Source organism: Paroedura picta, chromosome 14 (genome assembly GCF_049243985.1).
Source record: "Paroedura picta isolate Pp20150507F chromosome 14, Ppicta_v3.0, whole genome shotgun sequence".
Lineage (NCBI taxonomy): Eukaryota > Metazoa > Chordata > Lepidosauria > Squamata > Gekkonidae > Paroedura > Paroedura picta.
In genome coordinates this window covers 26,772,250-26,789,071 of record NC_135382.1, presented here as the reverse complement: position 1 = coordinate 26,789,071, position 16,822 = coordinate 26,772,250, and the positions used below count along the sequence as shown (strand labels likewise).

At 43.7% G+C, this 16,822-nt stretch overlaps 1 protein-coding gene across 5 annotated transcripts in view; it reads left to right on the top strand.

The window, feature by feature from the left end:
* The window catches only part of WWOX (WW domain containing oxidoreductase), a 538,960-nt gene that overhangs the window by 97,674 nt on the left and 424,464 nt on the right, over positions 1-16,822 (top strand). For all 5 annotated transcript variants that reach the window (XM_077310532.1, XM_077310536.1, XM_077310534.1 and 2 more), the window contains exon 6: positions 14,383-14,471. In XM_077310532.1, coding sequence (XP_077166647.1) covers positions 14,383-14,471 — 89 coding nt within the window. The remainder of the gene's footprint in view (positions 1-14,382; positions 14,472-16,822) is intronic.

The window sequence follows — 16,822 nt, the reverse complement described above, 5'->3', positions numbered from 1 at the left end:
AAGTACTCTCATTTTGACTTAACTGCATGGGGGGTGGGGTGGGCAGGGGGTGATGGAGTGGCAGGTGCCAACCTCAGTACTATTCCCCACCCAGCAGAGTAGGCCGATGGGCTGTTTCTGGGATTGGGAGGGGGGCAATGAGTGTGATATCACATATGGTGGGAGCGATGTAACTTCTGGTGACATGACTTCCATGGGTATGGCCTGCTAACATCACTTCTGGGGTTTCTTGAAGCCGGAAGAATGTTTCAGGGGTGTCTCAAAGGTAGAAAGGTTGATGAACACTGTCCTAGACCAGGAGTAGTCAACCGGTGGTCCTCCAGATGTTCATGGACTACAATTCCAATGAGCCCCTACCCCTGTCCTAGACAATGATACATGATTTTTCAATATGGAAGTCATTGGCTTCCCGTGAACATAGTCTGCCATCCTCTTGTTTGAGCTAAAGCTAATGCAGTGTCTCCTCTTGGGTGAATTTTTTTTTTGGGTGTGCCAGCTTACACAAGCTTCTGTGTGGGATTTATTTTTGGCCGTGCGGAAAAGCAGGGAAGTTTATTTTCCTACTTTGCCTTTCATTGTCTTTGCTCTTAAATGATTATTAATTCAGTGATTCGAGAGCAATTCAATGAACATCTTCATAATGAACGGTTTCAAAATTTGATGTTGTAGAAAATTTGATGACAGGAATATTAAGCATCTGGTCTATTCACAAAGCATAGCTTTATTCTCCTCTTTTCCAGTTAAGCCTCAAGGTATCTAACATAAATTGCGCTATGATCCTGTAGTTTAGGCGTAGCATGGCAAAAATTCTTAAGGCATGGTGGTTTCCAAATTCCACAAATTACTCTTGCCCTTATGACAAAACCAGAAGATCTTTCTGTCCCAGAGTTTCTTTCCCCATTAGTAATGGGTCTTTCCATGTAGCCGTCAGTTGGTTTTCTTCATACTGTACGAAATTATGTGGTGGCCCCACATAAAACCATGGCCTGTGTGCCTTTATAGGGATTTTGTGCTTGACACCCCACATTTCCCCTCCTGAACCCACCCACTCTTCCTTTAGTTAGGCTGTTATTACATAGTCATGTTCCTATATATTTAGCAAGATGGATTATTATTGTAGTTATATGTACACTTTTTGCTGTTTTTCTTGGTTGTGACTGGCAGTTTTGAACTTGGGCAGGATCCTTTTGGGGCCAATCTGTGCTCCCGACTTGCCATCATGGGGGCTTCCATAAGAGGCTGTTTGGATTTTGAACTGCTGCAGCGTCACCCTTGCTAGGGAGGCCAAGTAGGCTCACATTTCTGGGTGGCAGCGGGAACCAGTTAAGAGCCCACTACATGACAGTTTCCTCCATTGAAGGCCACCTCCCTGGGGGATTCCAGCCGTTCCATGGCCTCCTTGAGGTGCGTGGCTATTTTTCTCTTGAATCTCTGCCTGTCCTCTTGCCCGCTGAAGCTGCCATTCCATCTCTCCTCCTTCCTTTCCCTGGCTCTTAGTCTGGTGGCTGTCGAGGCCAGTCTCCACCTGTCCTCTTGCTGCCTCTCCCACTGCAGCTGCTGTCCTGCCCCTTCCATAGTCAACATGCGTTGCACAGGGTCATGTGTGTGCCTAAGGATGTCTCCACATCAAAAAGTTGAGAAAGGATAGTCTAGGAGTTTGTAACCAGTCTACATGAGAATGATCTACTAGAGCAGTAATATGTTTTTCTAGTCCTTGCAGTGTACAAAACACACCTAACAGTCTCTTGAATCAGTGTTCTTAAAACATTTAGCAGAAAAACATTTGAATACTACCAACAGTGTTTTTAAAATTTACATTATATATATTTATACATGTTCTGTGGTTTATATACAAAACTTGAGGAACAGATCTTTTGCGTCAGTAAACTACGAAAGGCAACATTGTGATTGGTTGGTTCCCTGAGCTGTGTACATGTGTGCAGAAATGGAGCTCAACTTTGGCGTATAATGTTTTCTACAGGATGCACTGCTCAGTGTTGCAGGGAAGACGCGCGATCTCTCAGACTAAATAATGGGTTTTTGAAATGACATTTGGAAAAGCCCTTCTATTTATTTCTTTAGCTCCCAGGCACAGGGAAACAGGGTGTATTGACCTTAGCTGAAGACTTATTTCCGGCTTCAGAGCAACTATAAATTGTACCACTGCAGCTAAAGGGAATATATCAGCCGAACGGCATCACAAAGGCAAACAAGAAACAGAGCGGGTCTATCATAGTGTCTGGAGAGGAGAACTGAATGATGCAAAGGCCTAGTTCAACACATACGTCCATTTGTTGGGGATGCTGAACTTGAGGGTATGGGGGCTGTCAGAAGTAGAAAAATAGGAACTCATGTGAAGGGGATACAGGGAAAATGAAGGTATCTTGCAGGTTCCTTACCACGAAGTTGGGTCCATGCCATGCTGGCAGCCAGAGCCATACAGAGTTCTCCCAGGGAGAGGCAACCAGGGGAGGAAAGAAAGGGAAGCTGGGTGGGCAGGAGAGAAGGTTGGTGTCAGGTTGGTGGGTGAGCAGGAGAGAAGGAAGCAGGAGAAGCTACAAGTTCTTTCAGGGAAGGGGGAAAGTAGTGGGGGAAGAGAAAATGAGATTCCTCCCTTTCCTAAGGTGTAACAGAAATGCTATTATGAAAGCAGGTTTGTGAACAAACTCCCCCTTTAGCATAGGGAGGGGTCCTATTCTGCTCATTTGTGTATATTTGTGTGTCTCTGTCCATCAGTCTGTTTATAAATTGTACGTGTTTATTATTAGGCTTATATCCCACCGCTTTCTGAAAACTCGCGGCAGCTTACAACAACCCCCCCCATGAAATCTCCATAAAAAATCCGTTCTGGATGTAGATACACATGCAAATAAGCCATTGTTCATGGGAATTGTTTATTTATTTATTAGATTTGTTACCTGCCGCTCTCATGAAACATCTCGCAGTGGGTTACAGAATAAAAACCCCACATCACATTAAAAATACTAATCCATGAACATTACAAAATAATAACTCTGGCAGCGAGTATAAAAAACGCATCTTACATTCCACCTACCCACCCACCCCCAGTCGACACCTCAGGGCACAGATTTTTATGGGTGCCAAATCATTCTAATCTGAGGATCTTCCGTGCCCCAGCCTCAACCAAAAACCTGGCAGAAGAGCTCCATTTTACAGGCCCTGTGGAACTGCAGAAGCTCCTGCAGGGCCCTCAGCTCTTCCGGGAGACCATTCCACCAGGTCAGGGCCAGGGCCAGGACTGACAAGGTCCTGGCTCTGGTTGAGGCCAAGCAAGCTTCTTGGGTGTTAATACCCTCAGAGCCTAAAGCCCTGCAGGGAGCAGAAGGCGATAGGTGGTCCATGAGGTATGTGGGTTCCAAACTACAAAGGGCCTTAAGAGTCAAGGCCAAAACTTTGAACTTGATCTGGGCTGCAACTGGCAGCCAATGCAGCTGCCTCGGCATTGGCTGGATATGGGCCTGACAAGGTGTTCCTGTGAGGACCTTAGCTGCTGCATTTTGTACCAGCTGCAATTTCCGGGTCAAGGACAAGGGAAGGCCCACATAAAGCCAGTTACTCAGTTCTGGAGGTGACGATTGCATGGATCACGGTGGCCAAGTGCTCTGGGGACAGAGAAGGCGCTAGTTGCTTTGCCTGGCGAAGATGGGGAAAATGCCAGGTGTAGTACTCTTGTGACCTGTGCCTCTATAGTAAGGAAGGTGTCAAGGATGACTCCCAGATTCGTGGCACAAGGTGAGATGTTAAGATATACGCCAGCCAGGTCAGGCAATCATGCTTCCTGGTCTGCCCCCTTCCTTCCCAGCCACAGGACCTCCGTCTTTGAGGGCTTGAGTTTCAGGCAATTCTGCTCCAACTACCCAGCTACAGCTTCCAAACATCTGGCAAATGTATTGGGAGGGGGAAGTTTGGATGGCCAAACTCCCCCCCGATACTGTATACAGTATGAATACATTCATACAGTATGAATACAGTGAATACATGGACACCCTGCATGTACTTGTATATTTCTGTTGTTAGGAAACATCACTTTGCAATTGAAACCAGGGACTAATGCCTGAATAAATGTGGCGTTTCAATCAAGCATTCAGCCTTACATTTATTGAATGTAACCTGAAGACCACTCAATAATTGCATACAGAAAATTTAAATGTAGAATGTACACATATCATACATGAATTCACAGTAACTTGTCAAATTCTACAGAATTTCATCCATGGGGTTAATTTAATAAATGTATGTAGGCTTAACAATCTTTTTCCTTATATTGAAGCTATTTGTCAGGGTCAAAATTGTTTTGTAATACGGCAACTTAGTTTTCTTAAATTGCAGTATATCCTGTTGATACTTTCTGGCTATGGAGGTATTTGGGGAGGGAGACTGGGGAAAGGTTGGAGAAGGATGTGCACAGGAGACTGGAAATTGAAATCGGAAGAGTAGTGCTACTTTGCTATGGGCCATGTTACCTGAATGCATCGTTTTGTAGCGTCAGCAGTTTTGAGCAGCTTTAACTTTACCAATGCCCTTGATGAGGTGCAGAGTTGTTGGTATTCTCGTAAAATTTCCTCAGCGATGGCTTCTTCTGTTCTCTTTATTTCCTTAAGTGAACATCTGTCTAATTGTTCACCTCCATTGCTTTAGTGCTTTCCTCATGCTTTCTCTGTTTCCAGACAATAAAGTTTATTTTCTTCATAAGAATTCAGTCTACGCAAGGGTATTAGGCAGCTTGCTTGCACCTTTTAATTTCTGGAGGTTTTCCAGAAAGATCTTTTTTTTTTTTTTTTTTGTAGTAGCTCCAATGGGTTTATCAGTGAATCATGCAACAAAAGCACAGCACTGTATTTTGGGGTTTTACCAGATACCTTCTGCTGATAAACATATGTCTGGGAAAATATTTTTGATTTCTTTTTGTTTGTTTTTTCCAAAGATGTCTATATAGGGTATGTGGGATATCAGATATGCAGGAACTATACATTTAGTTAGGGTCAGAGGTAGGTACAGTTAAGCAAAATTCTATATTGAGGGTTTAGAAGTACATATGGCAATGCAAAATTCTTGTGTAGCTCCTGGAAATTTCCTTTCTGAAAGGAAACTCATTCCCAACCTAGTGGAATGAGCCCCCGGAAGGGCTGAAGACCCTGAAGGAGCTTTTGCAGTTCCACAGGGCCTATAAGATGGAGATCTTCCATCAGGTCTTTGGTTGAGGTCAGAAGGGCCCCTCCAGGCCAGGTTAGCTTAGTCATCTAGGTACCTGGATTTTTGCCCCCCCTAACTCTCCCCTGAAGCACAAAAGAGGGGGCTATTAGATTTGGGGGTGGGGGTCAGGATTTGCCACTGGGTTGTTGTTATCATTTTTATTGAGGGGATTAAATGGAATTTTATTTTTAACTGTATTTGGGGTTTTTTATCTTATGTAAGCCACCACAAGATGGCTACGCTTATAGTGACAGGCAGTAAGAAGTAGAGGAGGAGGAGGAGGAGGAGGAAGAAGTAGTAGTAGTAGTAGTAGTAGTAGTAGTAGTGATAAGGAATAGGGGTCACTAGCCTTTATGAACCTGCGGGCACCCTGGGAATTCTGATACAGGTGGTGGGCACAACCACAAAGTGGCCATTACAGGAGGCAGAGACAAATGCACAGAAAGCCCAAATGCAGGGAACAAGAGGATTAATTTAAAATATATATGTATATACTGGGGAAGAGGAGAATAAAGGAAAGAGTACAGTGGCAGTTTTTGCTGAAACAATGTTATTTTAATCAGTACAGCCAGTCAGTATTCCAGTGGTCACTTGGAAGGCCTGCTGGAGAGCAACCCTTTCTGGCTACAACCACTTCCTAAAAACACTGGGCAGGCACCGGCAAAGGTGTGTCATGCTAGGGAATCCTGCTCTGGAAGAAAGGTTTGCCAATGCCAGCATGGGAACTTTCTGGAGTTTGCGGTGGTAATGGGGGGAAGGGGAGAATTTGTTGAAGGGGCACTTGAGGACACTTAAAGTTCACCCCCTCAAGCTGTCATTTCCCCCAAAGAAACTAACCTCTGTAATCTGATCAGTTGTAATTATTGGAAAACTCTAGGCCCCATCAAATCGAAACCATCTAGCGACATCCCCTATCAAAGTGTTGGTAAACTGGCTTGGATTTCCTCTAGAGGGAAAGACAGAGTATAAATTAAATTTTAAATACAAGAAATAATATAAGACACTTTGTTCTGCCAAACTAGAAACTACCGTTCTGGTATTATGCATTTGTGTACCCTACGCTTGCATATAATTCCACCATTTCCCCCTTTCTTATGATTTAGTTTCCATTGCTTTTCATTTCAAAATGATTTGGCTCATAATCTATACCTTGCATTTGCAAATGGAGCATAGTGTGAGGAATCTCAACCCATTTATAGCGCTAAATGTAAAGGCGATTGGTGTTTATCATTCTTAATAGCGTGTGTGAGGAATTTCTTTTTAGCAAAACAAAACAGCGCTTTTTACTTTTGCTTCTAAACTACGTAGTTCCCAGGCATAACGATCAGCTATTGATGTACCAGTGAAACCTCATAGAATATTTACTACAACATAAAACTTTTTAAGGAACAGACTCCCCTCCCACCCACCCCCACCCCCCCGCCCCCGTCTGAACCTTGCTTCTGGAAAGGCAGGCTGCCCAGAACACCACGGATCTTACAGTTATTACTTTGTGTCATATATAATCTTGTTTTTTTTTTCTCCAGCAACAAATAAATCTTTGGGCCTCGTTGCAAAAAAAAAAAAAAAGTAAAAAAAAAAGTGGTTACAGTATAATAAAAATAAACCGCTTGTCATGACTGCAGCTGACATTTATCAGCCTATTTGTGGGTGCTCTTTCTCTCTCTCTGTATAATACGGAACATAATTTGTCACTTTGTAAATACATTCCAGTCTAAATCCCTGCCAGCATCTGTTAGAGTTTGAAGGATTAATGCTCAGCATAGCGCATACTTGTGCTTTCAGGCAGCAGCGTTGCTTATGACTGAGAACCCCGTGAGAAAAAGATGGAGGGCCTTTTCATATTTACTTAAATATTTTTGTCCTTTGGCCATTAGGCTCCCCCAATTTGTTCTTGTCATCTGCACAAGTGCCGTTTGCTGTCTTCATATCTGTGCAGTCTCCCCCCCCCCGTGTTTGTATACTGCAGCCTTATGCATATGAATACCCCAAATGCATTTATTTTATGTTTCAAATAGTTAACGTTCACTAACACCAAAGACATAGAGATAGAACCACCGTGATTTCTCTATCTGTACTCAGCATGGTCAGCGGCAAAAGGAACCATGGTCACCCAAGGATCTGTTGGCTCGACATGATCAAAGCCGATGCAGGGATGACCATGAACCAACTAAAAGAAGCAGTCAGAGACAGAGATGTATGGAAAAAACTTTCCTATAGAATCGCTGAGGGTCAGACACGACTGAACGGAGAACATCATCATCATCATCACTGACAGCTTAATTTAGAAAACTTTTGTCCAAGAAAACTGAGTGGTTGGGAAACCCTGGTTGAGAAAGTCTGCTCTAGCATTTCCCTCTATGGATTAACTATAGACTTTTGGGCAAATGCTAGAGAGTCATCTACTGTTTGGAGTACCGGGACATGATAGTGGTAGAAATATCTGGAAATGATTGCAAATTCACAGCCATCTTATGACGACTCTATAGGGCAGGGGTAGTCAAATTGCGTCCCTCCAGATGTCCATGGACTACAATTCCCATGAGCCCCTGCCAGCGTTTGCGTCTGGAGGGCCGCAGTTTGACTACCCCTGCTATAGGGCTTTCAAGGCAAGAGATGAGCAGAGGTTCTTTGCCATTGCCCACTTCTGTGTAGCGACCTTTAACCTCCTTGGTAGTAGCCCTTTAAAGCCCTAACCAGGTCTTACCCTGCATTGCTTCCGGCATCTCACAACCTTGGTCTAGTTTGGGCGCTGCAGGTCAGGGCTCCATGAGGTATGCACAGTTTAAATTAAAATAAATGACAGTGCCGTCTCTTCTATGGAAAAATAAAAAATGCACTCAGCCCCTGAGCCTTAAAAGAGGTTGGATCTTGGTCTGGAAGTGCTGGTTTCAAGCTGGAACTAGCATTATAACACGGTTAGTCTCTTAACAGTTATGGGAGAAGAATGAAATCTGTCTGCTCCTCTTATAAAGCTCTTTGCCCTCCTTCCCCCACCCACTCCGCAAATACGGTAGGCAAACAACCGACAAAAAAAGGCTCATGTCGCTGTTGCACCAAAGACAGCCACTGTTTCAAAGTCCCAGCTGCATGACATGAAATGTCTCTTAGGAAAACAGCTGAGGCAGGGAGAAACAGAAGAAAAATGTGTGTAAAATTATTCCATCTAGTATGGCCTCTAATGGCCCTTGGTAAGTCATCTCAAACGCCGTGGAGGAGCCGATTCCGAAAAGGGCCCACATATCTTCTGTTGGCTGTGCACCATGTGATTCATTTGCCCCATTCAGTTGAGTGAGAGGTAATCTCATAGCGTTCCAAATGCATGCATGACTTTATAAAGCCCGCCTAACATAAATACACTTCTGCACCAAGTGCATGCATTAGGGACTATAATATTTACAGCCTGAAACGGAAATAAAAGCATTTCCTTGTTTTCATCCGTCTCACATGGAGATCATCATTACCGCCTCTTGCTGGACATTGTTGACTGTCATAATCCATGCATCAAAATTGTCATGCTTTATTCTAATGGCACACTCTGGTCTGGATTTAATTTGCATGTGCTGCCTCCTCTTCTTGGGCGGTGTCAACTCACCTTTCATTCTTCTGAATTTAAATGCTATATTCGTGGCAGAAGATATGCCGCACGGGCTTCCCACCCCCCTCCCATCTCCTTCTCCATATTTTATCTTTAGACACTTTCTACCCGTCAGAGCATAAATATAGTTCCCGCTGGATGAAAATATGCGTTGTCTCGTCAAGATCAGATCATTTCCCAAGTGGGAGTGACAAGGATTTTCTTGATTACACATAAGCCCATTTTTCTTTCTCCTCAAGTCACTTAAAAAGTGAAATATTTTTGATGCTCTGGTACTGAAAAAATATTTTTTTCTGGGGAAATAAACCTTTTATATTTCCAAATTATAGAGTGCGGGCCCCTGGAGAATATAATTATGTAGTAAATTAGCTAATGTCCACTCTGGAGCCATTTAAAAGTACATCTTCCATTTTCCCCTCCCCAGCACTTATCTAAGTTATAGGGACTACAGGATATTTATTAAGCGTCTTCAAGTGTGTGCAAAACTAGAGCAGCTCCATGTGATGGTATTTGCTGAAGGATTCTTTATCATGTGAATTTACCTTTAGTCATCTATTATTTATTTCGGCTCTTTTATATGCCATTATAATAAATATTATGACAGGGAAAGCTTTTATGCTTCAACTTATTGTAGTTCTCTTTACTTCCTTGCAGTCCTTCAGAAAAACGTAACCACACTTTACTTATATTTAATGTAAATCATCACTTGCGTTAGGATGAAAAATTCCCTGTGGGGGTGGGAGGGGGGGAGTCTCTTTTTTCAGTGACGGGACGTAAATGCACAATCATGTTTACTGCCAAACGACTGTTCTGTGCACTGTTCATTTTAAAACAGTTTTGAAGTTGGAAAGTGAGTACATTGCATATTATGAAATTGCTGCCTTTCTGAGTCTCCGCTTTCTGGCGAACATCTGACCCGATAAGCATTTTCCTAAGCCTGAGTACGAAATATTTCCAATTATATTTTAAGCACTCTCAATAGGTTGACAGAGCATCCACAAAATGAAGTGTAACATTATCTAGGGTGGCCCAGAGTAAATAATAATAATAAGCTATCCAAATGTTGTATTGTTGCTTTTTATGCATTTGAATTATGAATTATTTAGGGAGGGGGGGGAGATAAAGGTGACTCTGAAGACCAGCACCCTAAAGCAGGGGTAGTCAACCTGTGGTCCTCCAGATGTTCGTGGACTGCAATGCCCATGATCCCCTGCCAGCAAACCAAAGTAAAAATGAATGGAACAATTTATTGCCGGGCTGACAGTATCTTCCTAGCTTCCCTGACTGCTCTTTTAAGTCCTGCAGCTCCTTCCACTTATTCCAACGTGATACTGGTGAGGCAAAGGGCTACCCTGTGTCAGTAGGACTGCCTGCCTTTTGCCAGAAAATTCCAAAAGTTTTGAGAGGGGGAGGGTGGCTTAAGTGGGGGAGGGGAGGGGATTAAGTAGGGGTAGGGTTCCTAAATCCAGGGTGGGGGGTTCCTGGCGATTTGGGGGCATTACCTCGGAAGAGCTGGAAGTATGGAGAGGGATTTTGCCTAGAATCCATGGTATACTATAGTGTATGGCCTCTGAAACTGTTTTCTTCAGGATTTTAGTCTAGTGGCACCTTTAAGGCCAACAAAGATTTATTCAAGGCAGGAGCTTTCATGTGCAGGCACACTTCCTCAGACATGTATACACACGAAAGCTTGCCCTTTGTGACCTTGAATAAATCTTTGTTGGTTTTAAAGATGCCATTGGACTCAAATCTTGTATTACTACTTCAGCCCAACACGGCTATCCATTGGAATCTGTTTTCTTCAAGAATACTGATCTGTGGAGATCAGATATAATTCTGGAAGAACTCCAGACTGGAGGTTGGCAATCCTAGATTGCTGATGCTGTGACCACACTTCTAGGTGAACACATGTGTGGCATTGTACTAGTTAGGGTGCCTGTGCTGGTGTTTTCCCCCGTTCCCCAGAAGTGACAACTCCCATTAATGGTTTCACAACTTGCAGCATTATTCGCGACTGAAAAAATACGCGAAGTGAAGTGGTAAGAGGCATCAGTGTAATAAAATTATGACACATTAGATCAGAATTTGCAGGCTCCCATTAATAGCCAGTCCCGTCTTTCGATAACGGTTATCCTTGTGCTGCTTCCCCCTTCTCTGTCGGCTGGCCCAGCCTGTCTGTGTGTAAGAAAACAGATAAATTTTTTAGCAAACTTATACATTCCATTGCACCTAAGCTTGCATGTACGTGCAGCGGATTAAGGGCACGATGAGCAGAGCTGAACTTCTAGATAAGGAGGTTGTCTCAAGGGCTGTTGCTGACATGACATCTCTAGAAGTCATGCAAAGTCTTATTGGGAAAAACAAACTGTTTGCTTGGTTTTGATTATGTCATGAGCGTAACAAGCCATTTTTCATGTGCTTTTTCTTCTTCTTCTTAACCTCATCACAGCTGTGTGAAGGTAAGGCCCCTGTCGAAGAACTGGGGGTGAAAAGCGATATAACATTGATAGGTCCTCTGCTACTGTGTGTGCTGCTGTGTAAATAATTGTCTACCCAATGTGTAAATAACATCTTCCCACCCCCGGCAAGCCTTGGGAAAGTCTGGTAGAAGATTCAGAGCTGTTCGGCTTCACTGGCTTCATTCGCTACCTGTTTCACTTCTGGGACGTACTTGGAAGTGTCATACTGGTACTGAGGCTAGGGTTACCATAATCCAGGTACGACCTGGTGCACTCTGAGAATTCTAACTAATCTTGAGGCTACAGACATTCAGGAAAGTTTCTGAGGTCAGAGTTTAGGAGAAATGGTAGCCCTAGAACAAGGGTGGCCAAACTGTGGTTCTCCAGATGTCCATGGACTACAATTCTCATGAGCCCTTGCCTGGCCTCCCCTGCCCTACAGTGTCATCAATTTCCCACTGCATCACCCTCAAATCTCCAGGAAGTTCCCAAGCTAGAGTTGGCAACCTTAGCTGAAGCAGGCAGCGGGAGGTATGGCAACCTTCTTTGCACTGCGTATCCCAGAGGCGCAGTGCCTCAAAACTGCAAGTTCAAATATAGCCTGTATATCAGTGGTCCCCAACCTTTTTATCACTGGGGACCGGTCAACACTTGACAATTTTACTGAGGCCCGGGAGGGGGTAGTCTTTTGCCAAGGGACGTTGCCACCACTGACTGAGCCCCTGCTCCACTTGCTTTCCTGCTGACGCCCCTGACTTCCCACCGCCCATTGGGGGTCGCTGCGAGCAGCAGCTGCCCAGTGCCACGCCGAGGGGGAGCCCCAGCCATGGCGGCTGCTGGAGAGCACCAAAGGTGAGCCAGCGGCAGAGTGGCAGGGCAGCCCCTGAGTCAGCAGTCGGGGAGGAGGACAAGGAGGAGCTGCAGCCCGGTACTGACTGATATACGGACCGGTACCGGTCCCTGGACCGGGGGTTGGGGACCACTGCTGTATATAGTTCATTTACTACATCGGTAATGGTGCTATGCATTTCACAACTTTTATAGCTGCTCGCCAGATTTCAGTCCCCAGCAAAATGAAATTCAGATTAACAAAAAACAATAACCAAACTTGCTAAGCCTCGTAGGTATAGAGACAAATTTATAAATATGAAGCGAGTGTAAACGATGGTCAAGGGGGAAAAAATCAATAGATACATTTTGGTGAGGCTTTAGTAACATTTTCATGGTTTACAGGTCTTCTGGTGACTGCATGCATTTCCGCCTTGTGCTGGCTTTATTATAATTCGCTGGTACCCCAGAAACCGTCATTTTCTTGCCCCTTGTGACCTTATAAAGACTTCTCCTTGAGCCGCTCAAGACGCTGCCCCTGAGCCTGTTCTCGATAACCTTTTGTCTGGCAAGTCTAAAAAGCTGCAGAAGTGCAAATGCATTTAACTGTTGGAAATAAAGGAACATTGATTATCCTGGCAGTGGAGAATGGATTGTTATTACATGGGGGGTTTCAGTTCACTGGCTAAACTGGCGGAGTAGAAACCCATATTCATAGCTTGCATTTGCCATCTATAGATCACAATTGGCCATTTATCATTTTTTTAAAATATTTTTATTATGCCTACAAACACCATTCGGTTCTTCCAACGGATTTCTCCTTGCGAAGGAATGGGAGAAGTATTGCTTACCCTCCCATCCGCTCCCGCCCGCTCCCCCCGGTCACATTTGTAATATTACAGATGCTTCCTTTTTCAGTTTGGGAGTCAGTCGCAGAAACCTGAAACCAAAGGCAAAGGCATTACTCCGGCAATAGTGTTTGGACTTTAATCACAGCTCCCAAGAGTACAGTAACTAGCCGTTTTGTGGCTTAGTCTGTTGAACTACTTGGTACGTTTTGACCCCTCGCTGTCCTTGTGTTTGCAGCACTCCCTTTATTTTCCCCTTGGAGATGAGAAAGGAGCCTTGTATTTTAAAGGGGGGGGGGAAGAAAGAGAAAACGATAACCCTCTGTTAAATAAACAGTGTACAGGAAGGCTTGGCCAGTTTTGTCGTCTTTCCAGCCCTTTGTGAAGGTGAAGAAATGAACTCTGGTGTCAAACAAAGTGGCTTTGCTCAAACTCTCTGGCATGTTCACGTTCATAAGACCGAGGTGACATTTGTACTACTAAAAGTTCATATCCTTGAGGGATGACCTGTACTCCCCGATCTGAGGGATGACCTGTCCTCTCCGATTTTTTTCAGGGCATGAATTGCATGTTCAAATTCTACAGGAATTGGGCTGTATGTACAAAGTCCTGGTGCAGACATCCCTAAATCAGCCTTCCTCAACTTTTTTTTAGAAGAAGAAGAAGAGTTGGTTCTTATATGCCGCTTTTCTCTACCCGAAGGAGGCTCAAAGCGGCTTACAGTCGCCTTCCCTTTCCTCTCCCCACAACAGACACCCTGCGAGGGAGGTGAGGCTGAGAGAGGAAACATCAGGGAAGGGCCTTGAGCCAGCTTGGTGTAGTGGTTAAGAGTGGCGGCTTCTAATTTGGTGAGCTGAGTTTGATTCCCTACTTCTCCACATACAGCTCCATATACATAGGGGTGACCTTGAGCTAGTCACAGTCCTGTTAGAGCTGTTCTCACAGGGCAGTTCTGTCAGAGCTCTCTCAGCCCCACCTACCTCACAGGGTGTCTGTTTTGGGGAAAGGAAGGCAATTGTTAGCTGCTTTGAGCCTCCTTGTGTGAAAAATGGAATATAAAAAAGCCATCTCTTCTGTCTCTTGCTTTCATATGGCCTCTTTGTTTGGCTCTCCAGGACAACTATGCAAAACTGGATATTAGGTTGTATGGACCACTGGTCAGAGTCAGAAGGCTTCTATTCTTATGATGAATCCAAATAGATTATTTCTGATGGAGTTGTTCTGATTCTTAAACTTTTAAATAGGAACATCTCAGTTCTTATATGTTTAGGAACACAACATTTAGCAATGCTCATTTTCCACTATTTGTACTGTTGGGTTTTTTTACTCATTGTAGGGTTCTAATGTTAAACAAGGAGAGTCAAGCATTCTGTGTAGTTTGCTGCTGAGCCTCAAAGCTGTTGCTCTTGTCTCCCCCTTGTTCTCCTTCTTCTAGCACAAAGCCAAGGTAGAAGCAATGACCTTGGACCTTGCTTCTCTTCGGAGCGTACAGGAATTTGCTGAAGCATTCAAATCCAAGAATATGTAAGTACTCAGGAAGAAGATTCTATATCATGGTTTCTTATTATTTTAATGATTATCAACTGAGTGCAGTTGGGAAAATTCATCATAGCACAGAAATGTCTATGGATAAATATAGCTTTTGCATGTGCTAAATTACACATAGAAAGGCAGGGACAAATGCTTGTCTCATGTCTTATTGAGCTGGTTTAAGTGTTCCTCATTTTCGGTTCCTTTCTTGATATCACAAGTCTGTTTCTATGGTGCCATAAGCTACAGAACCGAAACCACACATAGCCTTGACATGGGCTCTTCTGTTTAATAAGGCTGTGCCATATCTCTTGACTTTGTGAATAATTTGTGCAGGAGCAATTCAAAAGATATTGTGCATGTCTCTGGTGCTTGAAAGTCTGGACCTGATCTCTAGGGCAGATCTAAAGTGCATTCATAGATATTGTCCAAGTCTCTAAAGTGTATTCATAGATCTAAAGTGCATTCATAGATATTGTCCATGTCCATATATGTCCATATTGTCCATGTCTCTGGTTCTTGAAAGTCTGGACCTGATCTCTAGAGCTGATCTAAAGTGCATTCATAGACATTCCTTATTATCCAAAAGCACTGGGGATTTCAGTTTAGTGGGCAGAGTTTTAGTGATATCTGACAGTTTTCTTATTTCATTAAAAGTCTGTCAAGAATTGGAAAACATAGCTTTCTAAGTTCTAAGAATTAGAAAACACGTGGATAATGTATATCGAAAGGGAAGGGACCACAAGCTGGCCTTAGTTCCATATCAAAAGTAGGAGGAAGTTTTATTTCAGCATCCAAAAAGGGAGGATTAAATTGAAGGGGATATAATGAGCCCAGTCAGGCAGGTCCCCAAGTACCAAATGTGTTTCATTGATCAAAATATAAATGTTGCAACTTGAAGAATGGCAAAAAGGGAAGAATGCTCCCGTGGCTAAACTGGATCTTGCCAAAAGTATCTTCGAGGCAAACTAATATGTGTGAAGAACTCTTTTGAGAATGTATAAGTAGATGACAATATTCTCTTTTGGGGCAAAAAAAAAAGACATGCAGAAAAACCCAAATTGGGGCTTTTGTATAAAAGCAGGCAAAATTATTTTCCCTGAAGCTTTATTCTGTTCAGGATGTGCTGATATGGAGCCTGAATTCCTAAAAGAGCAAGAAGCAACAGAAACACCAGAGGCCACACCAGAGGTTATATCAAGCCCAGTGTAGAATCGTGGTCACCCACAGCTTGCAAGACTTCGATCAAGATAGCTGCAGAACCATGTCAGCTGGGGGAAGGAGTGCAGTGTATTGTCCTCTTCGATTTGCCGCACAGGATGGCATTGGAGCACAGCTTGATTTTGTTCCACACTTCTCGTTTTACTTTTGACACTTGCCTTGCTGGCAGCTGCAATTGCCCGAAGGCTGCTGTTACTTTTGGAAGCTTGATGAAGGTGTTGTTTTTATCTCATCCGCTGCCTCCTTTCAGAGAACTTATCAAAACTGATGGTACTTTGGATGTTGAAATGTGTAGACTTCAGTTAGCTGAAGTAGAGCCTCAGGTTCCCAGACTAACTTGGTGATACAGGCCAGATCAGCTCCTTCATCCCTAAGAAGGTCATAGAATCATAGAATCCTGGGTCATCTAGTCCAACCTCCTGCACTATGCAAGACACCCACATCCCTATCGCTCATCCACGGCAACCTGCTACCCCCTTGAACCTTCACAGAATCAACCTCTCTGTCAGATGGCTATCCAGCCTCTGTTTAAAAATTTCCAAAGATGGAGAACCCACCACCTCCTGAGGAAGCCTGTTCCACTGAGAAACCAAACTTCTTCTGAATGTTTAGACGGAATTTATTTTGAATTAATTTCATCCCATTGGTTCTGGTCCATCTCTGGGGCAAGAGAGAACAACTCTGCTCCATGCTCTACATGGCAGCCTTTTAAATACCTAAAGATGGTTTTCTGGTCAGAAGTGAGCTTTTAGTGGCTGCTAACCTAGTGGAATGTGTGCTGTCATCATAGTCTCTGTCCCTCCTGCAAAGGGAAGGCCAAAATGGCCTACAGGATTCAGCTGACTGCTGCCCTATCCTCCTTTCCCTCCATGGTCCTAATTGGCCAATAACCTCAAATTCAAGAGTATTCATTTTTCATGCTGAAAGCAGAAGCCTTTGAAATCTTTGGGGTGCAATTAAGATTTCAGAGTCTGCGGCAAATGGTGCACTCCAGAATATTGCTTACCCCCCCCCCCCCACACACACACTTTGAATTTTCACAAATACCGTGGCTACTTGTATAAACTGTTCCCCAGATTCTTTTAATCAGCCCTCTACGAAAACCAGTCCATGTGTAATTTTTG